General features: G+C 43.0%; 1 protein-coding gene and 1 pseudogene across 3 annotated transcripts in view; one reads left to right on the top strand and one right to left on the bottom strand.

Moving 5' to 3' along the window:
- Positions 1-7,516, top strand: part of FAXC (failed axon connections homolog, metaxin like GST domain containing) — a 76,714-nt gene extending 69,198 nt beyond the window's left edge. For 2 of the 3 annotated variants that reach the window (XM_042939424.1, XM_042939423.1), the window contains one exon: positions 1,708-7,516. In XM_042939424.1, the coding sequence (XP_042795358.1) occupies positions 1,708-1,997 (290 nt within the window). In that variant the 3' untranslated portion in view covers positions 1,998-7,516. The remainder of the gene's footprint in view (positions 1-1,707) is intronic. The other variant, XR_006202722.1, reaches the window with a different exon arrangement.
- A 6,939-nt stretch (positions 7,517-14,455) lies between these two features.
- On the bottom strand, positions 14,456-14,544 carry LOC122220827 (annotated as a pseudogene).
- Positions 14,545-25,078: the final 10,534 nt, after the last annotated feature.

The raw sequence follows: 25,078 nt of genomic DNA, 5'->3' as shown, positions 1-25,078 counted from the left end.
AAGGGGCAATCAGAATGGGCGCATATGTTATGATCTGAGACAACTGAAAATGGTGACCTGCAACCAGTGCTGGCTCACTGCTTGATAGGATCTGTGAAGTAGGGGGATTTGCTTCGTTACATTTTACAGGAGATGTGCTTATGTAAGCAGAACAGCGATCAAGTTTTGAAAAATTTTCATGGGAAAATGTATATAACCACATCATACGAAGTAACAGGAAACATTAATAATGACAATAAATAGAAAACGTACTGAAAGAAATTACATCAAAACGCTACTGTGATTACCTTGGATTGACGAGATTATAGGGGGCTTTTGTTTTCTTCTTTATGGCGTTTCTATATACAGACTTCTAATCTTCCAAAATGAGAATGTATTACCTTCTTTGATAGAAAATAAAATAGAGTAGTTAAAGACTATAGTCAGTAGACCTGTTAATGTAGAAACAACCTAAATGGCCTTGAAGGGGGTGTGGTAAAAACAAAATGAAACTATGGTACATCTGAATAATGAACTGCTGTGCAGTTATCAAGGTGATAGTGTGAAATTGACAGTTTTTCATTATATGTTGTTAAGTGGAAAAAAGTAGCATAAGGGACAATATATAGTAAATGCTAAATAGCAAATGTAAATATATGTAAATGTATATCCAAGAATATAAACGGAAATGTTAATATGGTGAATGTGATTATTGGTAATTCTTTTGTTTTCTGTGTTTTGGTATTTTCTAATATTCTTCAATAAAACCTGGGTTACCTCTATAATAAGTAGATGTTTATATAACTTAAAAAAAAAAAAAAAATCCAAGGAATATTCTTAGGGCAATGAAGTCCGGTAAGGGAGTGCCAGATCATGTATTCGTAAGCAATAGTGCCATCTGGTGGATCAAAGGCAAAAACTCACCCTCTTTATTTTTCATTTGGAATTTGGAAATGAAAGTCAGTTCTGTGTCACGTTTCAGACAAATGCCGGGACAATTTTAGCAACTTAACAGAAGTGTTCCTTTGATTCACAGGAAAAAGAAGTAGCCCAGTAACTGAGTTGGGAACCTAATTATAAGTATAGCCGTTCAATTTTATTTAAAAAAAAAAAATCTGTTTTACTAAATGTGCCTGGGGGGGCACACTCATCCGTAGACAATTCTGAATTATCCATTTTATTTAGGATCATTTAGGGCAAAATTTGCATCTTAACATACCTTTCTTCAACGACGTGGCATAGAACCCAGCCCTTAATAGCACCACCAATATTTGTGGAATGAGGACTTACTTCTGGCTGGCTGACCTCGCTGACAGTTGGTGGATTTACATGGGGCATAACTTAATTTAAATATGAACGAGTGGAAGTTCCAGTTCTCTTGATAAGCAAACACAAAATACTAAAATGCTCGACAACGCCCAATGATGGTAGTTGAGCTGCCATTCTGGATAAATTACCACCGCCACCCCCACCCCCACCATCACCCTATGACTCCCAGCCCACTCACACTCCACTCACCCAGCCCACTCACCCAGCCCACTCACACTTAACTTTTTCCACTCGCCTTTCTTCTTCTGCGTGTGAAAATCTAAGTATCTGATAGTCTGTCTTTGGAAAAACACTGTTAAGGTCTACCCCACCGCGTTCTTCCCAACCCCGCAGAAGGCCAAGCTGCTGGCAGATTGCTGCCTTTGAGAATTAACCCTGGCTTTCCTTACCACCCCGCAGGTGAGCTCATCAACCTTGCCATGTACTGTGAGAGGATAAGGAGGAAATTCTGGCCTGAGTGGCACCATGATGATGACAACACCATCTATGAGTCTGAGGAGAGCAGCGAAGGGAGCAAAACCCACACGCCCCTGCTGGATTTCAGCTTTTACTCAAGGACAGAGACCTTTGAAGATGAGGGAGCAGAGAACAGTTTTTCCAGAACCCCAGACACGGATTTCACCGGACACTCGCTCTTTGATTCTGACGTGGACATGGAGGACTACACAGACCACGAACAGTGCAAGTGACGTTCGGCCACGCTGACCCTCTTCTGCCGGAGTGGCCACTCCCTGGGGTTGGTCCGATTTCCCAGGTGGAAATCCATCTGAGCTGGGAGGAGATCTTCGTGCTCGACACAGTTCTCACGAGCTAACTGGACGATAGCAGCCTTATTTCTTTTTGTACAAATGAGACACAGAACCATTCGGATGGCTCCATTTAAAACAAACAGGCAAAAAGGAAAAAAAAAAAAGTCAGCATGGTTCCTGAAATCCATTTTTGTTTTCATTAGAAAACTAACACTGTGTGGCAGAGCAGGGGCAAGAGCAGATTGTCTGCGGATTGTGTCTATGTAGATCGTCTTCAACCCGAGGGCTTATTTGTGAGACGGATTCTCGAACGTCCTTCACCCACCGGGGTTCCAAGTAATGAGAGAAATCATCAGGGGAAATGTCCAGGAGACAAATATCCTATGGTGGCTGCTTGTATTTTATGTGTGTATATTGTATGTTGAGATAATTGAAATAAAAATCCATAGATATTCAGCGAACACCTACTATGTGCAAAGCACTGTGCTAGGTGCTAATCAGTATAAGATTTATTCTCAGTCCTGCCAGTGACTAGCTGTGTGATTTCGGGCGAGTCCCTTACTTCTTGTGTGCCTCATTTCCCCCACCTGTAAGGTGGGGATAACGATACTCTCCACCTACCTACCTCACAGGGGTGTTGTGAGGATTCATGTGGTAGCACCTCTTGGAAGAGGTGTGACATAAACACAACATTTTATTCTTTATTGTGCTTCCTGCGTATGAACATTTGAGGGCAGAGGAATTCCATATTCAGCCAACAGCAGCCACAGTCACTCGCCAAAGCCGAGCAGACGAAACACACGCAAAGGCGCAGTTAGGATTCTGTCACCATTCTTCTTTGTGATCTTGCCTGAATGGAAATCTTTTACTGAAAGACCGTTGAAAATGCTTTCACAGAGCATCGACAGCTACACACAGTCTTCAGTTCTGTGTATTTGCAGACGTCTTTCTTCCGTTGCCTGACCGCACGCTGGAATGTTGTCCTTTGTAGACTCCCGAGTGTTAAGTTGCCTGTGTTTGATTTATTTGAAGGGAATAAAGCTCAGGAATATGATGGGTTTCGTAGAGGTGAAGGGGAAAGGATTTGACTGATTTTTCTAAGCAGATGCTTGCCAACCTGTAATGTCTTTTTGAAAACAAATTTTACAAGACGTATCGAAAAGATGAAGTCTGAAGAGGATCACGTGACAGGTATCAAAGCACTTTGTGCAGTGTAGACTCTATGCAGTTTTACTAATGCAACTTTTCTGGCGTTCTCAGCCATTGCCCCATGAGAGGAAGGCAATGCTGGGGACAAATCTTAATGTTTCTTAAGGATCTCCCGTAGCTGCCCTGTGCTCCCTCTCTGTCCCTGTAGAGCACATGGACCCTTGGGGTTACTGTATTTACTAAAGCGCTCTATCTCTGAAGACATCCTTTTTGTTGACTTAGAACATTTTCCAGTGAAATATGCGGTGAAGATGCTGGGGTGACGGCCATGGATTTGGGCTAGGAGAGTCGGTGTTATGATTTACAACCGCAAGCAGAGCTGCTTTGCTTCTGATCTCAACGGACTCACTGGGTAATGGTTATTCATGGTGGGGCCAAAGAGACATTTTTCAAAAGAGACAGCAATTTCTGCTGAGAAGTTTGTGTATTTGCTTGAAAAAGACTCTCTTTGAATATGGCTTTTGCAAAACAATCCTAAAATGCTGCGGATTCACAAAGAGGTAAAGGGGGAGAATTGCTGAGGCTGTTTACCATTGGAGCCACAGTGTAGGACCTGTGTAGCTGGGGACAGATGCTGAGATACCCTCAGTTAGAGATTCTCATTGCACAGGAAACTCAGTCGTTAGTTTCTTATTAAAAGCATTCATCTTTGAGAGGACCGTTTGGTGCCTAATGAAAATGTGGGGAAGATATGAATGGATGAGCGTGTTGTATCTCCAGCGACACTTGGGAGGACTCTTCACCTCGCCTGTCTCTAACACGTGTGTTCCAAGGTCAGCTGGTGGTAGTTCTGTGTGACTAGGGAAACTTCTGGCTTGCAAATGTGAATGTCATAACCAGCTAGGCTGTGGACCCGGCCGCACAAAGACCGAGTTGACCTATCCCCATCCATAGCTGGAAAAAGTTGTGTTTGCAATCTTGCCTGCAATTTATTCTCACTGTATAGCACAAAGCGTGTTGTGTCTTCGCGTCAAGAATGATTTAAGTTATGGCTGTGCAGAGTCACATATCGTTTTACTGTGCATTGCTTGCAGGGCAAGTACATAGAGAGCCAGTGTTCATCGTGAAGTTGTAAAATAAGTCATTCTTTCCAGGTGCCTCTCTCAGAGGCTTGAATGGACATTACCACTTGGAGTCTTGGGTACTAGCCTGCCAGCTCATGACTGGGCACTCAACATTCCGAAGGTGTAACTTGATTTGGAACCCTGGAATATACCCAGGTTTTACCTTCCCAATGTGGGTTATGGAAACAAAATGACGAAGACAAAATCACTGTCGGGTGGATGACCTAGGTAGTCTTTGTTGGAAGGGCTTTCATTTTACCTGGTTTGTTCCTAAGTTCCCTAGATTTGAAGTGTTCTCCAATATGGTGAACAGGTGCTACTTAAAAGAAAATATAACAAGAAATTAGGGGACATTTTGGTCATCTGGCTTACTTATTCAAGTTGTGTTTCTTTTTTTCCTGGAAAGTGACTTAAGGAGGTGTGATCTTTAATGTTAACAGATGTTTTTTGGTTGGACAGAAGCCCCACTAGCTGCCCGGTTTTTTTGTTTGTGTGTTTGTTTTATTTTTTACCTCTCAGTGTAAAAATAAATTCTGCCCCTCTATCCACTTCCCTTTGCCCCTCGTCCCCACTCATCAGGATTAAGGAGCAGCAGCAGTGTGATTTAATCTGCCTATGTCAGCTAGGCAGAGGTAAGCTATATTGTCAGAGTTGACCATTTTGTTGTTGTGACATAATGAATTGTGAACAGTGATGCTATTGTTGAGGCCATGAGCTAGCTACCCTGGTGACTGACCACAGACACAAGAACTTGAATCATAGCTGTAGTCTGTCTCTCCAGTGAGCCCGGCCTGTGCATCCTGTGGCATTAGGTATTAGGATACGTTTGCTTGAAATAGTTAGAGTTCAAGGAAGGGAAGAGCTAGGAATTTTAGCTTCATGGGTCTTGCCTAGGTTATTTAAGAGAAAACATAAAATCATAAGAATGTATATAGCTGGGTAATGGATTAGTTGTAGAAAGCCCCTTACAAGAGAGCCTCTGAGGTTCTTATTGGCTCCATATCACATGCATATTCATTTATAGGCAAGACCTGAACTGAAGTCTTTCACCTTGCCTTAGATGGTTCTTGCTGTTACGTTACTTTGACTTTGTTTCTTTTTAAAACCCACATTCCCTGAGAAATCAGTCCATGCTCATGGAACCAGCACATCCCCAGCCTCTCTCAAAGAGTGCTTGGAATCTTCCACTCTTGCTCTCCATGTCTGTTCAGCCCAGTACAGACCAATTCAAGAATTTACTCTGTGCAAGGCACTGCTAGACTCTGAATGATACCAAGTCACCAAGACTCCATATTCTTTGTTTTTTATCTTTTAAAGAATCTATGCCATATTATCACTCCTTGCATATTTACTGAGCACCTATCCTGTTCCTGGCCCTGAGATCCACAGGAGATCTAGAGGGTGAACAGAACAGACATGACACCCTGATTTTAGGGCATCCGCTTTTGCCCAGACTAATGCAATGGCCTCTTCTAAATGCTTGGTCACTTCCCTGATCCATTCCACCCTACACCATTAATTTTTAAAAGAATTTCTGGCCCTGATGGGGTGCCATATTGCCTCAGGATGAGGGCACTCTCTGGGCCCTGGTATTCTCAGCTCTTCCTTCATCTTGTTTCCTGGGATGTCTCCCAGGGCTTTTCCATATGAGCCATCCAGTGCATCCTGGTTGGTCTCCTTGCCATTGCCTAAACATGCCTCATGTCCCCACTCTGCTTCTGCTTATGCTAGCCTCCCTCCTGAAAGCCCTGCCCTTCCTGTCCACTGGCCCAACTCATGCCCACCTCCCAAGGCCCAACTTCATCAGTTCTGCAAGAAGACTTCCCAGCTCATTATAATTTCCCCTTCCTCTAGAAACACAGCACACATCGTTGGCTTCCCTGCTGGCTGCATGGGAAAGGTATGCCTAGAAAGCAGGCCATACACTAGAAAGTAGTGCTTTTAAACTGTTTGCGTCAGGGATTCCTTTGATAATCTAATGAAAGTCCTATACCTTATTACCAGAAAAATACATATATGCAAATATGCAAAATTTTACATGTAACTTCGGATTTAGAGACCTGAAATCATCCATGGATTCTTTAGGGGGCTCATGGACCCCAGTGGAAGAAGCCTTCTAAAGAGTCTTTAAAAGCTACTGTTGTTAGTGTTCATTCTTTCTTGCCTTTGACATATGCAGAGAGTAGAAAATTGGTATGGGATGTGCATGCAAAAGCAATCTCTGTTATTATCTGTGTTGGGTGTGCGTTGAGTGACAGGGAAGGAAGGAAGAAGAGCTGTCTTACGTTAATTGAGAGAATATCTTTGTTTTGACAGGCTTGGCATTTTGAAACTGACAAGGTTTTATTGTTATTGTTCTTGGTTATCTGTTAACCATCCAAAAAGTTGGTTTATCAAAATTAATTCAGGGCCAGGTAAGCTTCATTTCAGGCCTCAAACCCACCACTTCTGCGTGAGTAGGCTTTGGCCTAGGGTTATTAAGGTAGGAGAGAAGAGGCTGGATTTTTCCTTATAGGAAAAAGATCGGCACAGTCAAGTTTTCCTGTATTCATCATTCATTAATTCATTCGTAGGATAACTGTTGAGTGTGTTTTCAATAAAAGGATGGTGCCTTTGTTGATAGGTAACTACTCAGGTTCTTCTTTGTCGTCGTCGTCTTCTTCTTCTTCTTCTTCTTCTTCTTCTTCTTCTTCTTCTTTTTGTTTTTTTACAGGGTGAAGTTATTTTTATTGCTCCTGACTATGATCCAGGATCCTTTGTTCTCCTTTATGTGCAGTGCTGTTTAAGTTGAACGAGAACCAGTGAAAATACATTCGATGACAAATACTTCCAAGTCTGAATGCTGAACTCTGGCAACACATCTTTAATAGGTCCAGCCATCAATTAATGTGTGATTGTGGAGTGCTTGACCTTTTTTCAGTTGCTTCCAGTGGTGAAACTGGGTGAAGTTTGAAAGGATCCCCTTGGTAGGTGGGGCAGGAGGTCCCTCTTTCCCAGAGCTCTTTTGCTAGTACCAGGAGTAAATGTCAACAGATGATGAATATTTTCTTCATTTGAATTCCTTACCAGAAACTTGAGTTTTTAGTCCCTGAATTTAAAGGATATCCTAAAGACATTTAAAGTTCCAGGGGCGCCTGGGTGGCTCAGTCGATTAAGCGTCCAATGTCAGCTCAGGTCATGATTTCGCTGTTCCTGAGTTCAAGCCCTGGGTCAGGCTCTGTACTGACTGCTCAGAGCCTGGAGCCTGCTTTGGATTCTGTGTCTCCCTCACTCTGTGCCCCTCCCCTGCTCACTCTCTGTCTCTCAAAAATAAACATTAAAAAAAAAAGATATTTACAGTTCCTTAATGTTTAGGATAAGATAACTGGAATGGATAACTTACTGGCCTTGCTCCTTAGAGATGGTTACAGAGGAAACTAAAAAACCGCTTAAAGGAAAGTGACTCAGGTCTTTTGGGGCTGACAATGGGACCTCCTTAACCATGCTGGCTCCTGCCAAGGCAGGGAACCTGTCCCCACAGCAAGGCTCTCTGAAGTTTATGTTGTTGGCTAGATTATGACAAAGTGGTGATGCTCAAATTTCAAGAAGATTATTGCCCCAAATTGTAAAACGTGTAGATAGATAAAGGGTCCCATCGCAGTAATAAAGTAACTTATGAATGTGGTCTAGCTAGCACCCACACTCCTGATCATTTTAGTGGAAGAAACAAGTTAGAGTAAAAGATTGATACAGTACTTTGGTGTTCTGTACACAATTAAATAATGTCATCAATGAACGTGATGGCCTTCATGAAGTTTAAAAAATTCTGGTTGTCCCTAATTACAACTTCATATTTTGAAACAATCCACTAATTGTAGAGCAATAGATATTTATGATACTGGTTAATTTTATAAAAAGTAGTATTGCTACATATGACCATTCACCTCCCTCCCTCCCCATAGCAAGCAATTTTTTTTTTTTTTTTTTTTTTACTTTATGGCTCTGGAATAGAATAACCTTCATTTATCAATAATATTTAAACCTTTGATCTTTCTTTAGTATTTTATACACCTACCTATGTCTTTAAAACCAATAGGAGTCAGCTGCTGAATTGCCATGTTAATTAGCTGTGGCTGAACAGGTAGCAGAGGGAGTACAGTGGAGGGCTAGGAAAGAGAACTGCTTTGGATATTTACCATCCCCCTCCTCTTAAAAAACAAAACAAACCCCAAACAACAATCTGTGGACTTTTCCCTTTAAACAGTTGTTCAGAATTGAAAGTGTTCTGTCATATTTGCTTCTGGCTCTCCACAAGAGATCGCATTTGGCTTATTCAAACACAAACCATGTCCAGATGATTGTATTTTTACCTTAAACAAATTGTATCTGAATTCTTTTGCAGCAATAAGATTAAAAACAGTATCAAATTTTCAAGGAATCTCTGCTTCAGTAGGGGCGACACGTTTGTGTTACTCCTGTCAAAATGATTACCTCATGTGATCAGTCTCATGGGATCATGCTTATTGTAAACATGTGTTTTCCCCAGGAATGTGCATCATGCAGCGTGTCTCACGACTCAAACGGTAATGATGGCTGGGAAGAGGAGGGTCTGAATCCTTCATTTGGCGATACTAAGATTTCACTGAGTGGGAGGGGAGAAGGAAAGGGTGACAAAGGTGGCCTCTTCAGGCAGCATGTGGTACGGCTGTGTTGGAGACGTGGCAGCCACCTCGCAAGTTGTCTAAGGGGTGGCATCAGTAACATAATACAAAATCCAGGTTTACAAATCAAAAACAAATGCAATTTGTAGGGAAGGATTGTTTGTGGATGTATGAAAGACTGGTGCAGGAAGCACTGAAATAATGTTGATCTTTGTCTTAATTTATATGCTCAAGTGCTGGGATTGTGCCATCTGAAGCCAAGCCTGGGAAATGGGAGAGCAGCTGACAGCGATGGCCTCTGCTCAGTTCCTTTGATTCTGGAACTTCCTTCTATTCTCTCAAAAGGGTTCGTGGCATATGGTTTCCATCTCATGAGTATAAAATGTACAAAGTAACGTATATTTGTTTTATAGATGCCCTTTAAGTGGAGACACCCCAAATCATTCGTATTTAGGTAGTGGTCTCCAAACCTTTGTGCTCATTCGCCTCATCAGTAAAACTTTCTGAGCATGCCCTTTAGCATATTTATTTATAAACACACACACACACACACACACACACACACACACACACACACACACCGTGTGCTCATATGCAGTACTGATGTGTACATTAAAAACCATGGCAAACATAGAAATTTTCAAAGGCTGTTGTTCTGGACTCAGTAGAGTTTAGGGAATGGGGCAAGGAGTACTTACAGGCAGCACCTAGAAAGCTGCAACTGATTAAAGAATGTGTATGTAACATTTGTGGCAAAGTGGATGTAAAATAGGCATGGGCGCATGATTTTAGGTCAACGAATGTATGTATGTATGTATGTATGTAAGTAAGTATTTTTACTTAAAATGGGCATTTGGGGTTGGGGAAGAGAATGGTGAATAAATAGATGTCCCCTTTACAAGAGCTATTTTAATTCTGTTTTTGGGACCACATGATCTAGAATGTTTTGAAAATTTCTGAAAGATTTCACAGTACATGGACTTAAGCAAAATAAGAAAAGATAGGGGAAAAAGCAAATAATGCAAATATGGGATGCATTGCTTCAGAATTTCAATACCAATCTGAAAAGCATGTTTTGATAATTCCTGGTAACCAACATCTCACTGATTATAAATCTCTCTTCTGTTTGTTTATAATCCAATGTCACCAAAATGTGTGGAAGGTGCACAGATTTATTTTCAGAGATCCGAGATGGGAAGGACCAATGTTGGTATAATTTGAGCCCACATTTCAGCTGCTTGGGGGCTGATGGATGGACACTGCCCGGAAGCATTTACCTGCACCACCTGTTTTGCAAACACAATGAATAGCATCTTGCTGAACAAGGGCCTCAATGTCGAGGTGGCATTCCAGTGTTTATTTCTGGACCTATGAGTTACTTTAGCACAGTTATTGTTAGTAGTTTATAAAGCCATATTTAAACTTGTATACTTGATTGTAAGATAGATTTGAATTGTGCACTATGTTGATTACTGTATATAAATGTGGAAATTCTGTACATTTGGTCTTCATGCTGTATGTATTTGATGTGTAAATGATAACTAATGGTTATGAAATAGCTTGCTGTGAATGTCTTTATTCCAATTTGCTTCTCTCTTTGCAGATTTGAATGTTTTAACTTTACACTCATGAGGAAAATCTGAAATCTTTGCATAGAACATACTGTTAAGTGGTAGTCTCTTAGATGATTGGGAAGATATTTTTCTTGTAAGGTTCTTGTATAATTAAAGCAGAGGTAATTAATTTTTTAGGCATATAATTTTCAGATAGAAATTCAACAGAATGTTTTTTAAGTAGAAAACAGGTCTTTGAATATGCTCTCCTACCCTCTCCTGCCTTTTAGTTCTTGCCCAGTGTGCCCCTCGGAGCTTTTGGGGAGTGATACCCACTAGTAGAGAGAAGAAAAGGGGGAGGGGAGCAGGACACACGCTAAGACCTTTGCTGTGGGTATGAGGCCTGATGATAGAGCAACTTCCCCTTCTGTTAATAGTGTCTAAATTAGTTTTTGTACCTCTCCAGTGAAGTAATTGTGATGTCCGTTTTGTAGATGAGGAAAGAGGCTTGGGGGGTAAATTAGGGTACAGTGGCTAAGACATGCTCAAGTCATTGATTTGCAGTGGTTTTAGAAATACAAATCTTACTTCCTAGTGTTCTGTCCATATGTGCCTGGCGATGAACCATGAAAGACAGCTGGATCTAAAAAGGCATGTCAGGATTGATGGAGACATTTAGGGTGTTTGAAATCCTATCTAGAAATTTGAGCAACTATTATCCAAATATTAGCTTCTTAGCATTTAGGGCAGATTGCAATAAGGTAACGTCTAAAATCCCAAACTTCCCAAACCGTGGGACTATCTATTAAGTGGAAGATGAGAGAACCCCCTAATCCCACATTCTAGAGGTAACAGTTTGGCTTTCAGACCCCCATTCTCTCTTGACTAATAAATCCCAACCATTCAGCACTGCTTATTAACATAGACCCTTATTACATAGGCCCATAATTGAAAATGCTTTGAGACAATGTGTATCCACTTCAACTTAAATGAGCTCCGGACCCTTCTAGAACTTGTATGGGGGTTTTGGACTCAAGCCTGGTGTCTGTCCCACTAGGGAAGCTTGCTCTCCTTGCTTTCAGAGGCATCAGAAGGAAGGGGGGTGTTTGCCTTTCCAACATGCTGTGCTCTCAGAAGTGTTAAGAGAAGTATCTTGTTGCCAGTTGTCCTGAATATTCCATGACTTGATTTTTCATATTTTTGTCCTCCTTTCCTTTTAGAGGAGAGGCAGAGCAGTTGGTGTCCTGGCTCTCTCAGGGGCCGCCTGTTTTGTTTGCACAGGATGCCACTGTCAGCACCCATTAAACACTTCCCAGCTGGGCTCGTTCCCATTAGCAACAGACTTTTCTTTTGAAACCTACCAAGGTTAAAGTCGCTTCTGCTGTGGATGAAAGCAAACTCTGGAAAATGAAGGGAAGAGAACCAGCGTCCTCCCTCACAGTGTGGCTGCCTTGTGTGTCCAAGAGGTACCTGGTCTGTTTTCATGGTGGTGCACTCATTGTGAAGGCTTAGGGGTCCTCTCCAGTTGAGGGCCTGTTAGAATTGAAGGTTCACCTTACCCAGGATGGGCAGACACCCTAAGTGACTCATGCTCAACATGTATCCAGGTAAACCCTGATTGAAACAGCGGCACAGGGAGCCTCGAAAGGGAGAAGGAGAGTTGAGGGAAGGGCTGTGGGTGGCAGGGAGCAGCCCCGGACCCCTTCCCCAGCCCTACTGTATCCACACGTTTATTTTGTGCTGCTGCTTCCTTCTCCACCCTCACAGATCTCCCTCCAACTAGCTGGTGCATTTAAAGGCAAATAGTGGAAATCTTAGGGCTGCTCAGGGATGTCAAATAGTCCAGATTCACCAGTGGTACAAGTGTAAGATGGGAGGTAAGTGGGGAGGCAGCCTGGGCCACACTGTGTGGAAGTCATCCCTATAAGGGTGAGGAGGTTTTCTGAGCAGGGGACTCACGAGGAGAGGATATTTAATTCAGGTTTATCTGATGACAACCTGGACACAGGACACCACAGAGAGGAGGCTGCAACAGAGCAGCTGGGCAATCTCAGTGGTTCCCAGAGAAGTCAGAAGTGGGGCAGGGGGCGCAGGGGGAGTGGGCAGGGGGAGATGCCAGCCACAGAGCACAAGGACAGGCCTAGTCTTGGATGCAGGGGAGGAGAGGGCCAAGGTAATGAGGTCTTGCTGGGAGCTGGGGGCTGCCAGGTGTAGGAAATGCGGAAAAGGGACACCGGTCTGGAGAAAGCTGTGTTTGATTTTAGCCGCGCTGAATGTGAGGAACCAGTAGGGGGTGCAGGGCTGGGACTTGTGAAGGGGGTAAAAGTGGAAGCAAATGGGCTGGAGAGAGAGAGAGTAAAAATCTTTAGCACCTGGGGCGCCTGGGTGGCTCAGTCAGTTAAGTGTTGGACTCTAGATTTGGGCTTAGGTCATGATCTCGCGGTTTGTGAATTTGAGCCCTGCCTTGGGCTTTGAGCTGACAGCATGAAGCCTGCTTGGGATTCTCTCTCTTCCTCTCCCTCTGCCGCTCTCCTGCTGTGTGCTCTGTTTCTCTCTCAAAATAAGTAAGTAACTTGAAACAAAAGTCTTTAGCACCCTGCATTTGTATGTTCCACTGTCTTTAGGGTTAGTCTCTCAGTAACTCCTTGACCATGTCCCCTGGTGTCCTCGTATATAAGATGAGGGGTCTTGCAGTTTGATCTTCAAGCCCCTCCTCGCTCAAACCTTTTCATTGTTCCCGATGGCTGAATACCACTTAATACCAATAAACACCGATTCCACCTCCTGCTTTGTTGATTCTCATAGTGTTGGAAAGAGGAATTTAGTGACCAAATCAGCCAGCAATAGCTGACATTTACAGATCACTTACTATGTGCCAAGCACTGTGTTCTTGGCAACCTATGTGCAGCAACTCATTTAACCTTCACAGCAGCCCGGTGAGATAGGTACTGTCACTGTCACCACTGCCGCCATCATAAGGACCGCCACCACCTTCCTCCTCAGCGTCACCATCATCACCATCTGTAGTTTATAGATGAGGAACTGAAGCAAAGAGGGGTTTAAGCAACTTAACCCCGGATCTCTGCCAAGTGAACAGCGGAGCTGGGGTTCAAGTGCACGGTCTGTGTTTAAGAGCCTGGCTGTGAAACCGCTGTGCCCGCTAGCTCTACACCATTCTAGCATTTGCACCCCCAGACCACACAACCTCTCGAGTACAAGGCTGTGAAGATGCAGGGTGCTTGTGTTGAACCAGAAATGGCTTGACTTAACTCACTTCTCCTGAATCATTCCCAGCCAGCCCTGTGGGGTTTGCCTTCTTACAGAACACACACAGACCCTGTCATCAGGTCCCTGATCCATGTTCAGACAGACTTTGGTTCTCTGTGGGGAGCTGTCTGGTTTCCCTGGTCAATTCGCTTTGCTTCTGGTGGTCATGGCCATTGGCCCCACACACCTCGTTCACCTTGACTCCTCACGGAGGGAATTCCTGGGCGAATGACTGAAAAAGGCAGGATTCTTAGGGTGTCTACTGCCTGCTGCCCAGAGGAGCTCACCGCACACATGGTTCTCCACTGCCTATAAGCAGATGCTGCACACGTCTCCACCTCTCACCCCAGACCTTGCTCCTCATTCTCCAGACCCACGTACGCATATGCCCGTGGGACGCTACCTGTGGGTGTCTCCACGTGTCCAGATGTGAGCTGTCAATTCTCTTTCTCCCAGTCTACCATTTCTCAGTGTTTCCAAGCCACCGAATGTCTAAGCAAGACCCCTGTAGTCACCCAGTCCTGTGGCTTCTGCTTCCTGAAAACAGTTTAAATGCATCTCCTTCCTCAGCTCGGCCTGAACTTCCGGGGCTGCGGCCTCCCACTAGGTTCCTTCCTTCTGGTCTGCTTCCCCCGTACCCATTCTCCACCTCGCTGCCAGGCGAGTCGAGAATTTGGGCGTCATCCTTGTGCAGGGGCCATGCTAGTCTTCTCTGTATCCTTCCAGTTTTAGTACGTGTGCCGCCGAAGCCAACGCCGTCAAGCTACTCAAAAAGGGAAACTGTCCGTGTTGCTTCTGTAGCGTTCAGGACCAAGTACGGGCACAAATGGCTCTCCGTGACCTGGAACCCGCCTCCCTCACCCGCCGTATTTCCCACCGCTGCCCTTCCCATCTTCACACACCAAACTCCAGATCTACCAAGATATGAAATTGCCACTTTGTTTTACCTGTCATTCCACCACTGAAGGAATGATGCTGTGTCAAAAAAAATTTTTACTGGCATCTTGTGTCTCTTTACGCTGATAATAAATGGTTGACTGTAGTTGATTTTTTTCTGTTTTCTCTGCTGAGTGCTTCCTTTTGCCAGACTTTCCCCAAGGAGAGACAGCCAAGGAGAAAGGTGTTCTCTTTCATCTCCTGACGTGGTGGGGGACAGAATGATAAATCAGACACTGACGCTACCCTCAGCGGTAGGTGAGACATGAACACATAAAAACTCTGGTAAAAGATAAATGCTGATAAATACCCCAAGAGAGGGACAAATAAGTTGGCTTGGACCCTGTGGTGGGGAGAGTCCTTCCGGCCCAGGAATGCAAGAGATGGAGCCCACTGTGCCTCTCTCCACTGTTCCCCTGCTCTCGCAGTCCTGAAGGTAACTCACTTTTCCAAGTCATGACACTTCCCGAGGGGCCCTCTTCCCAGCACAGAAAGGAGGAAACAGTGTCTTTCTTTGGCTAACAAGGCTTTCAGGAATCTGGAGGTTTAAAAATGGTGGTCCACAGACCATGTGATCTGAGTTGTAATAGGCGTAAGGAGCACCAGTACGGCTGGATCCTCATCTTTCTGAGACAACCCCCACTGTCAAGGACCCTCTCTCCACCATTAGCATCTCAGACAGGTAGATGACATTAGTGCTGAAGGGATAAAGGAGGCAAAGAGGTGTCTTTAAAGAGTTAAAATGGACGTGGAACACATCTGTGTTAAAAGGGAAGTTAAAAGGGAAGGACAGGGCATTACACCAGCTGCTCGGAGGCAGGTGGTGTGGGCTGACTGGGTGGATGTGCCCTATGTCTTAGCATCAGCTAGATCAACCCCTTCTCCTTAAAAGCAGCTTTTGCAAGTCACTGTCCCGAAGCTTTTCCTATGAGTGCATATTAGCTTTGGGACACTGTTAGGATGGAGCACCGCCCACAAACGCTTGCGGTTGCATCCTTAGCAACCATTCGCTTTACTTGCTGTTGCTGGGTATTTATTCCCCAGGCAGGGCTCTCCAGTGGTTGTAGAGTGTCCAATTTCGGGTGTTGGATAACTTTAAGATTCGTGTGCAGTAGGTGGAAGCCCAAAGGGAACCGCACGTTCCACCTCTTCCACAGCATGATACACATAGTAAATGCTCAATGAAGACTGGTTACAGGAATGGACACATCCTCGGGTAAAAGACAAATCAAATTGCTAAGAAATATCCAAAGTTTGAAGTTTGACATGACATACTGTGCAGAGGCAGCCAGTAAATTACTCATAGAACAAACCACAAGTGACTGAAATATGGGGTAGTAATTTTTGTAAGCTCAAGTGGTTTATGCAGTCCTCAGGATCTCTCGATGGAATTATAGCCCCGTAATTCAAATAGCTCCCATTTCCTTGACACACAGACCATGGATCTGAATCCCAAATCCTGCCCATGGTTGGTATACTGCGTTTTTCTCCACCCTTGCAGTCTTACGCTGCCCAACAAAATCTTTTGTATGTACCTCTCGAGTGTGAGGTACATTCACCTCCTCTTTGTCTTATATTGTTTTTCTGTATTATAATGTATTTAACTTATTAATGAGACTACATCCAATAAAACTGGCTTTCTTATGGGGTCGTGGAAGTTTATTCCTTTTACCTACCAGCTTTTAATCCTATAGGAAGCAGAGTGATGTTAGTGGTGCATTCTTTGCTCAAGTATTAGCATGTATGGACTTAACCTGATCTCTGCACACAAAAATAGAGGGAGAAATCCCTGGTAGGTAGGTGATAAGCCTTCTTCTTTACTTTTTTCCTCTCCTGCTTCAAGCCTTCCCTGATATGAGGAATTTGAATTCATTGTAATTGAATAGCTATTGTTGTTAGCTCTCTTTCCTATAGATGGTCTTATACATATGCAGCTAGTACTTTAAAAGCAGACATGTCACTGGGGCACCTGGGTGGCTCGTCGGTTAAGTGTCCAACTTAGGCTCAGGTCATGATCTCACGGTCCGTGAGTTCGAGCCCGCATCAGGCTCTGTGCTGACAGCTCAGAACCTGGAGCCTGTTTCAGATTCTGTGTCTCCCTCTCTCTCTGCTCCTCTCCTGTTCATGCTCTGTCTCTCTCTGTTTCAAAAATAAATAAACGTTAAAAAAATTTTTTTAAATAAAAGCAGACATGTCAGGTACAGTTATAAAGCAACTTATTATTATTATTTTTTAACTGACCTTGCAAAGTTAGCCACAGTAGGACTAGTTGCCCCCCTAACACTGGGTGAAATTTTAGGCAAGTGTCATTGTTTATCTGCTTACTCTTGCATGGTGAATAGTTGGGGGTCTCTTTAGTCTCTCAAAACAGGTGCAGTTCTGTTATGGATATGTGTAGTTGTGTAATAATCAAAACTCTGAATTGCATTCAACACTGAAGCTGCTCCCTTGCTTTGCTCGAATCTCCACCAGAAGAGTGCATGGTACTTTTATTTTGTGTCTTCTGTCGACCTGTACCTCCTGACCTCTTTCCCACCCCATACGTGCATTGGCTAGCCATAACTTCTGACCATTCTAGGGTTAGAGCAGAGGAACGCAGAGGAAAACATGTCTAACTTGACTGCCACCAAAATGGTTGCAGATATTTGTAGATGTGTAAAGATGCCTCTGTGGTGGGCACTTCCACAGAAATTTTGGAGACCTCCCTGGCACTGGGAATCTTTCATCTGGCAGTTCCCATGACAGGCAAATTCATCTCCCCTTGGTTGGAACTCTACCGCTTTTCCAAAAGTGTGTTGAGCAAAGCGCCTTGTAGATGGTGCCATTATCTCTGTCTCTCTTCATACTAAAATGTAGACCTCTCCACTAAAATGTTGAGCTCTCTACCAAACCCCAAGGGTGATTGGAAACTACTCCCACCCTTCCCCCACCTCTGCTAGACCTGCTTACGTGGTTTGAGACTCCACTGCAGAGTGGGATTCGTTGGAGCCTACTGTCCTGGGGCCTCAGTAGAAAGTGAGGGTATGCTCCCAATTTTACGTCCTGTAACACATGGCATATACATGTGAAAGAGAATCAAATAGTTTTTATGTGGGCTTGCTAGTCATAAGCCACCGATATCCTCACCTAAATGGGCAGGACTTGGGTGTCTCTCCTCAGGCTGGATGTGGGAGGCTTTTATCACAATGGCTGTGCTCCAAGCAGCTGCACCTTTTCTGTTCCTTCTCATGGGCTCCTGCAAAATAAGAGAATGAAATATTCTCTGTTAGTCCAGTGAACTGGTTGATCTTGCTCTCAGATCCTGAGGAACTCTGAAGCTATCTATCCCCTTGGTATACAGGAATATTTCCAAGTGTCCTTTTCTTTCAGTAACTTAGAATAAAGTTAACATCCATATATAAAAATTAATCATATAATCAATCTATGGGTATCTATTGCTCACCTTGTGCTTTGTTCTGTGCTAGTGATTTGGAGGGGCTAAATATATATATGAGAATATAAACTATGTATATGTGAAAAGTATCTGGCAAGTGGGCAAGGGGGGCTGTCAGGGGGCCTGGGTTGGTGACTAGTAGGAGCCCTTGGCCTTATGGAAAGCTGGTGGAATTTGATGGGAAAGATTCGTTATTAAAATTTCTCATCTAAAGCCAAGAATGAAGGATAAATTTTTCATAGAGGTTTATTCCCAAATTGTGATTCGGGTAAATTGAAATGATTTGTGTTTTAATTATGCCTATGTATTAGATGAAGGTTAATCTAAGACTTATAAAAATAGTAGAAATCGATGCTTTTAAAGTCTGGGTGTTATGTGCTGGGTGCCATAGTGGTGCCCCTGACTAGTTGAATACGGTGGAGGGGTCCTGGTGAGAGTAAGTGGCAAATGGGTTTGTAACCAGGTCTGTGAAAGACACTAGAGCATGGTGGATGCCAAAAGGAGGAGTTTGGACTTGGTGTGGGATGCAACGGGGACCTTCAAGTGGAAGGAAGATCAGCAAAACGATAAAGGAAGATTAATCCAGCAGCATTGGGTTTTAGAAGGGAAGAAAAGAGTGTCTTATAGAACAGAGTGTTCCTTCCTTTTTATTCACATTGTTGCTCTCAACATCTCAACTTGGGTCCTTATTGCTTCTTGTCAGAATTTCTTGCTCTGATGATTCCTTACCCCCCTACAGAGTAATCTCAACTCAGTAGCTTGATTGTCAAAGGCTTCCGATATCTGGTTCCTAAATTATTATTTTTGTGCTCCTCTATGTGAAGCTTTTTGATATGAACTGTATTCTCCACCTAAAAAGCTGCATTATTCAAAATTGTGTCATATCCTTGGCTGCCTTCATGTCTTGGTTTATAGAGTTTTCATCCTTAATGGCTTGTGTGTTTCCATTCCATGCCTTATGGCCATATCAAATTCATCCTTCTCCAGGAAGTCTTCCTGCTTTGAGAAATGGTTCCTTCTTTTTAATTTCTGAAGTAATCACTGTTTGTCGGTCCATTGAGCACACCTAGCATGTGCCTATATGCTTTTCTTTTTATCTCGTGTTGGATACCACATCCTACGTTCTAGATTATAAACTTCCAGAGATGACACCTGAGTTTCCATATTTAAAAAATTTTCCTCTAGGCCTCAGTAAATGTATGTTGTCCAAGGTAAAGACAGTGGAAGTAGAGGGGAAGATACAGATGCATGAATGATTTTGAAGGAAGAATTCACAGAACTTTGTGATTACTGAGTTATTGAGATCCTTCTTGGGGGCCTATTTTTATTTGTATGCTGTTTAAACTCTTGAGATAATGGGTTCCATATACATCCATACTCCTGTGCAAAGAAATTCTTCCTTTTATTTGTCCTAAATTGTCCTTTATACTGATGATCCTATTTAAAGCATAAGGTCTATATGCCTTTTAAAGGTTAGGGCACTGTTTAGCCAGACGCCCAAATATTTATATACTGAGACCTACACGAATGTTGTCTGATTAATACCTGTCTTCTTGGGAAAGCTGTGAATAATGTCAACACGAACTACATTATTCCTGCTAAAAATTCATCCATTTAGTTTAACTTGCATGTAATGACACCTGAAAGTCAGGAGCTGTTTGCTGAGCGCTGTTGCAATACTGTTGTAGCTCATTCATAACGAATGGCGATGAAGTACCCTCAGCATACCAAATGGGAGCATCAGCATAAATGGGAAATTTAGGGGCTCCTGGAAACCTTCAATATGTGATGAATATAAAAGGAAAATGCAGTGGGTCTCAGAGAAATCCTTGTTTGGAAAAAAAGACGCTTTCAGTAATAAAATTGAATTGGAAGTTAAAACTATGATATTAACCACATGCTTTATGTTAACGCCAGCTGAAATTTATCAAAATAGCTGAACAATGACGAAGGTGGAGCTGGAGCTATTAAATAGACTGAGGAGGGGCTGGGGAAAGTCAGAAACTCTCCATTTTCTTTTCATCCTTCTCCTTCCAATTTTTGATTCCTTCTTTTCTCTCCTGTTGTAAACATCAGCCTGTCCTCTCTCCTCTCTCTCATCTTTCCTACCCTGCGAGCCTACCTTCCCTCCTCAGCCGTCCTATTCCCTCTCTGTTGTAAGTTACAGAGTTTTGCAATTTGAGGAACCTTGAGACCATCTGATTTAGTCTCCTCCTTCTCATAGATGAGGCTAAAAAGCCCAAGAGGAATTAACTTCCTTGCTCAAGTCAGCCAGTGAGTGATAGGATCTGCCTGGGAAGCATCACATTTTAGTATCGAAAGGGCCTGGGATGTCATCCATGCCACTCATCCAACCAATGCAGGAGCACGTTCTAAAATATCTAGAGTTAGCCTGGGGGAGAATATATCCAGGGAAGGTAGCCTACTTCTTGGTTAGACATGTTATTCTGTTGTTGGAACATTCTGATAGAAAGCTATGTTTTAGATTAAATTCTGATTCCCTTCCATTTTCTTCCACCGTTCCTACTTCTGTCTACTGAGTTTCAATGAAGGTTTCCTTTCCTGTGTTTGGTCTTTAAATTTGTGATGAAGGAACTGCACTTTTTAAACCTTATCTTCTGTAAACCAAACACCCCTGATTGTGTTAATGGTTCCTCCTGTCACATGGGTTACGCTTTATCTCTTACCTCTTTAGAGGCCTCCCCTTGGTGATCTCTAGTCAATGTCACCCTTAGAGAATGGCAACAGATTTAGACACAATACTTCAAACAATATTTAATCCACACAGACTGCAGTGTCATCATTACCTATCAAGATCTGGAAATTTGATCAGTTTATTAGTGCTCATCATGTTAGCTTATTGGGAGATTAGACTCAGCTGAAACCCTCATGTCTTCTCCATTTACACTGCCAACAAGCCAGATCTTTCCAGCTTCTCATATCTGATTATGTAGATGATTATAACATTAAGTCTTATTCGCTATTCCCATCAAATTTGATCATTTTGGTTTTGTACAATTTTCCCCAGCAACCTCGGTTCTTTCTGGATTGGTAGCCTTCATCCACGTTCCCACGTTTTACAGTGTGCCGGCAGCTTCCTGCTGAACAGCCAACTTCAATCAAGGTGTAAGTTTATTTGTAACTACAATTAATTTATTTCTAACTACAGTGATATCTGCCAGATAGGATGTTGGTGACAGAGTCACTTGATATAGAGTGGAATGGAGTACTTCTTGCCTGTATCAGTTAAGGTTCATTTGATTATAAGCAATGGAAATCAACTAGAAAAAACCATTATATCTCACAGAGTTAAAGGAAGAATGGGACAACCAAATCTCAGAATGGGCAATTCTACAGGTAAGTGTTCGTGATGTCTTCTAGAGATTGGTGACTCCTAGTCTCTGGGTTTTTTCATTCTATCTTTCAAAAGTCTTCATGAAAAACACCTAATTGATCCCACTTGGGTGCCACTGAGGTCCCTGGAGCTGTCTTGGTCCCTGGACCCCCCACTCTTGGTTGACTCACTATGCTCTGAGTCATGGAGTCAGAGGTACAAAATTTTGTTCCATATGCACAGAGCCATCAGGACCCAGCTCCTGTGCCCTTGACTTCCAAGCAAAGAGGGAACAGTATAGGCTGGTAAGCCCCACTGAGGCCTACTAAGGGGACAGCGAAGTATGAAGAGAGTGCCAAAGGAAGAGAGTGTGCTCACTGGAATATATGAGAATGGAGCTTCATTAGCGTATAACACAGCAAGGTCAGGACAGTAAAAAGATTTTTGCAAACAGCTCTGCAGTGCTAGAGGGCAAACGTGGGAATAGTGGCAGGTTTAAAGATGCTACCAAATGGAGTTTTACTGTAGGGGTGATTCTGCCATAATTTTGCTGACCTCATTCGCTCAGCAAACAGTCATCAAATGCTTATTATGTGTTTACCATGTGTGAGTCATTACTACAGTGTTAGGAAAACCATGGTGAATAAGGCAGATATAGTCTTGCTCTGGTGGGGCTTATCATTTAGTGTGTGTATGGGCATATAATAGACAAGGAAACAGGATAACAGTAAATGTTATAAAGAACACAAAACGGGGTAGTGTTAAGAAGGACAACTGGCCTGGCGCATGGTCTGGGAAAGCTGTTCTAAGAAGATGATGGTTGAGCCGAGGTCTGAACATCTCAGGAGACTGCCATGTACTGATTTGGGGGGAATAGTGGTATCTGGCTTGTTTAGTGTTGAGTCCTCCCCAGTAATTCTAGTGTCTGAAAGTGAATCACAAACACAGCACGTCTGAGGGCCCAGCTGTAGGTACGTCGCTATCAGGTGATGACTCTTGACGTGGCTCTGAGAACATGGCGGCTTTGGTGGCGTGAACGAGGCAGTAGTCCTTGGAGTTACCCAGCTTGGTATGGATGTATGAAGAATAGGCAGAAATTTAGATTTAGCTTCCCAAAGCTTCATAATGAAGAGTGGGAAGTTCTGATCCCACCCCGCACCCCCTCAATTGCACTGCTCGGCATTGTCCTCCATTTTCCCATTGGCTCCCTCCTTAGACAGAGGTCCTGGAAGGACTCAGAGAATTCTCAGAGATCAGCAGGCCAAAATCTGCATTTGATAAATGAGAAAACTGAGAGGTTAGTTGCCTTGTCTAAGATCACACAGGTAGTTAGGGCTTCCTCTGCGGATTTGATTCAGGTTTTCTGTTCCCTGGTTCAATCCGCATTCTTTCAGATCACCCTGGCGCTGAAGCTACAGGGGTGTTTTTTGAGAACTACATTTCAAACTAGGGTGGGATCCAGGTTCACATTTAGTGTTAAAAATAATTATTTCATAAAACTTCTAAAGATGAAATTAGTATTAGATAAGAAACTGTTTTATAATCAAATATTGTATAGGTCAGTAAAATATATTATTGAGAACAATTAATAAGTGACGAATATGTTATAAAACTATTAAACGGTTACGGAATTACTCAAAGGGCCAATTGACTTTATAGTGGTGGGGAGTGGGAAAGTGGATCATGGGAAACTGCAGGGAGGAGCTCATGATTAACCTGTGTCTTAAAGGAAAAGTAGTAATTCACTGATGTAGTGGAGGTGGGAAGTACAGGAGAGCCATCCCGGAGAGACTAGTGTAAGCAATGGGTTAGGGGGCTATGTAGTAGGGAAGTTTGGAGAAAGAGGCCAGACAGGAGAGTAGGAAGGCAGATAGGACTAGGGTGTTAAGAGCCTTGTTTGTTTTGCCAAAGGCTTTTAGCCATCCTATAGAAAAATGCTGTTCAAAACCACTGATCACTGTCTGTGATCTTGGACACGTTTGATATTTGTGCTGTCCAATATGGCAGCCACATGTAGCTCCTGAGCCCTCGAGTTTGTTTTTTTTTTTCTTTTTAGCTACTGAGCGCTTGAAATGTGACCAGTGCAATGGAGGGATTTTGATTTTAGTGAATTATAATGTAAATTTTAATAGACACACACTGTTAGTGGCCATCATATTGGACAGTGCAACTTTAGAACGTGTGGGGCCATAAGCAGTTCTAGGTAGGTGAGTGATACAATTAGATATGTGTTTAATGATTCCTCCAATGGAGGAATTGTTACTATGAAGCTATATTTATGCAATTCTATGACAATCAAATAAGGAAAAAATAAATTCATTGATTTTTGTATCAACTAGCCTTAAAATGAAAACAATGATGATTTTGGTTTGGAGGAAGCTCAAAAAATAGGCTCTTCTTTTTTTTTTTTTTAACGTTTATTTATTTTTGGGACAGAGAGAGACAGAGCATGAACGGGGGAGGGGCAGAGAGAGAGGAAGACACAGAATCAGAAGCAGGCTCCAGGCTCTGAGCCATTAGCTCAGAGCCTGACACAGGGCTCGAACTCACGGACCGCGAGATCGTGACCTGAGCTGAAGTCGGACGCTTAACAGACTGAGCCACCCAGGCGCCCCAAAAATAGGCTCTTCTAATGCGTATACTCCTGGTATCAGAAGGAATGCTCCAGTAATAGTGTTAGTAGCCATTGTATTGTGACATATCAATAAAAAGATAATGGCACATAAAATACTGTTAAAACTTAAGTTATTATTTTTTTTCTTTTTTTTTTTTTTTTAATTTTTTTTTTCAACGTTTTTTATTTATTTTGGGGACAGAGAGAGAGACAGAGCATGAATGGGGGAGGGGCAGAGAGAGAGAGGGAGACACAGAATCGGAAACAGGCTCCAGGCTCCGAGCCATCAGCCCAGAGCCTGACGCGGGGCTCGAACTCACGGACCGCGAGATCGTGACCTGGCTGAAGTCGGACGCTTAACCGACTGCGCCACCCAGGCGCCCCATTATTTTTTTTCTAAAGTAAGCTGCATGTCCAACATGGGGCTTGAACTCATGACCCTGAGATCAAGAATTGCAAGCTCTACTGACTGAGGCAGCCAGCTACCCCATAAACACTGTTTTATTAAGGTCCCCCTTCTTTCCTTAGATTGTTAGAATGCTGCATTTCTGTAAGGTTTCTGAAATTTCATGTATATATTAAGAATGTAATAATTAAAAAAAATCCATCCTAGTTCATTTATCTGTCACTAGTTAAGTTGCAAATTATGTGGTGGCTAACAGGGAAATCTTAAATCTTTCATTAGCACAGGATAGTCTCCAGAGAGACTGTGCTTTAACACACATTTTGGATATATTCCAAGCTAGGGAAGATATCTTTCAACATTCCTAAAAACAAAACAAAGAAATCCTTTTAGCTCCTGAAGGGCTAAGGTCTTGTTTGGCCCACTTGGGGTGGGACTTGAGCTGCGGCGGGGGCATGGTGTCTACTTCCCACCCAGACTACAGTGTGAATTCACCTCCCCTCCTGTTCCCTGGAGCCTGTTTTGGTTGATCTAGTTCAGGATTTCATGACAGGCCTAAGCCCCTGAT

Source organism: Panthera leo, chromosome B2, assembly GCF_018350215.1.
Source record: "Panthera leo isolate Ple1 chromosome B2, P.leo_Ple1_pat1.1, whole genome shotgun sequence".
NCBI classification, from domain to species: domain Eukaryota; kingdom Metazoa; phylum Chordata; class Mammalia; order Carnivora; family Felidae; genus Panthera; species Panthera leo.
Note: the sequence above shows the minus strand (reverse complement) of the source record. Positions and strands in the feature narration are given on the sequence as shown.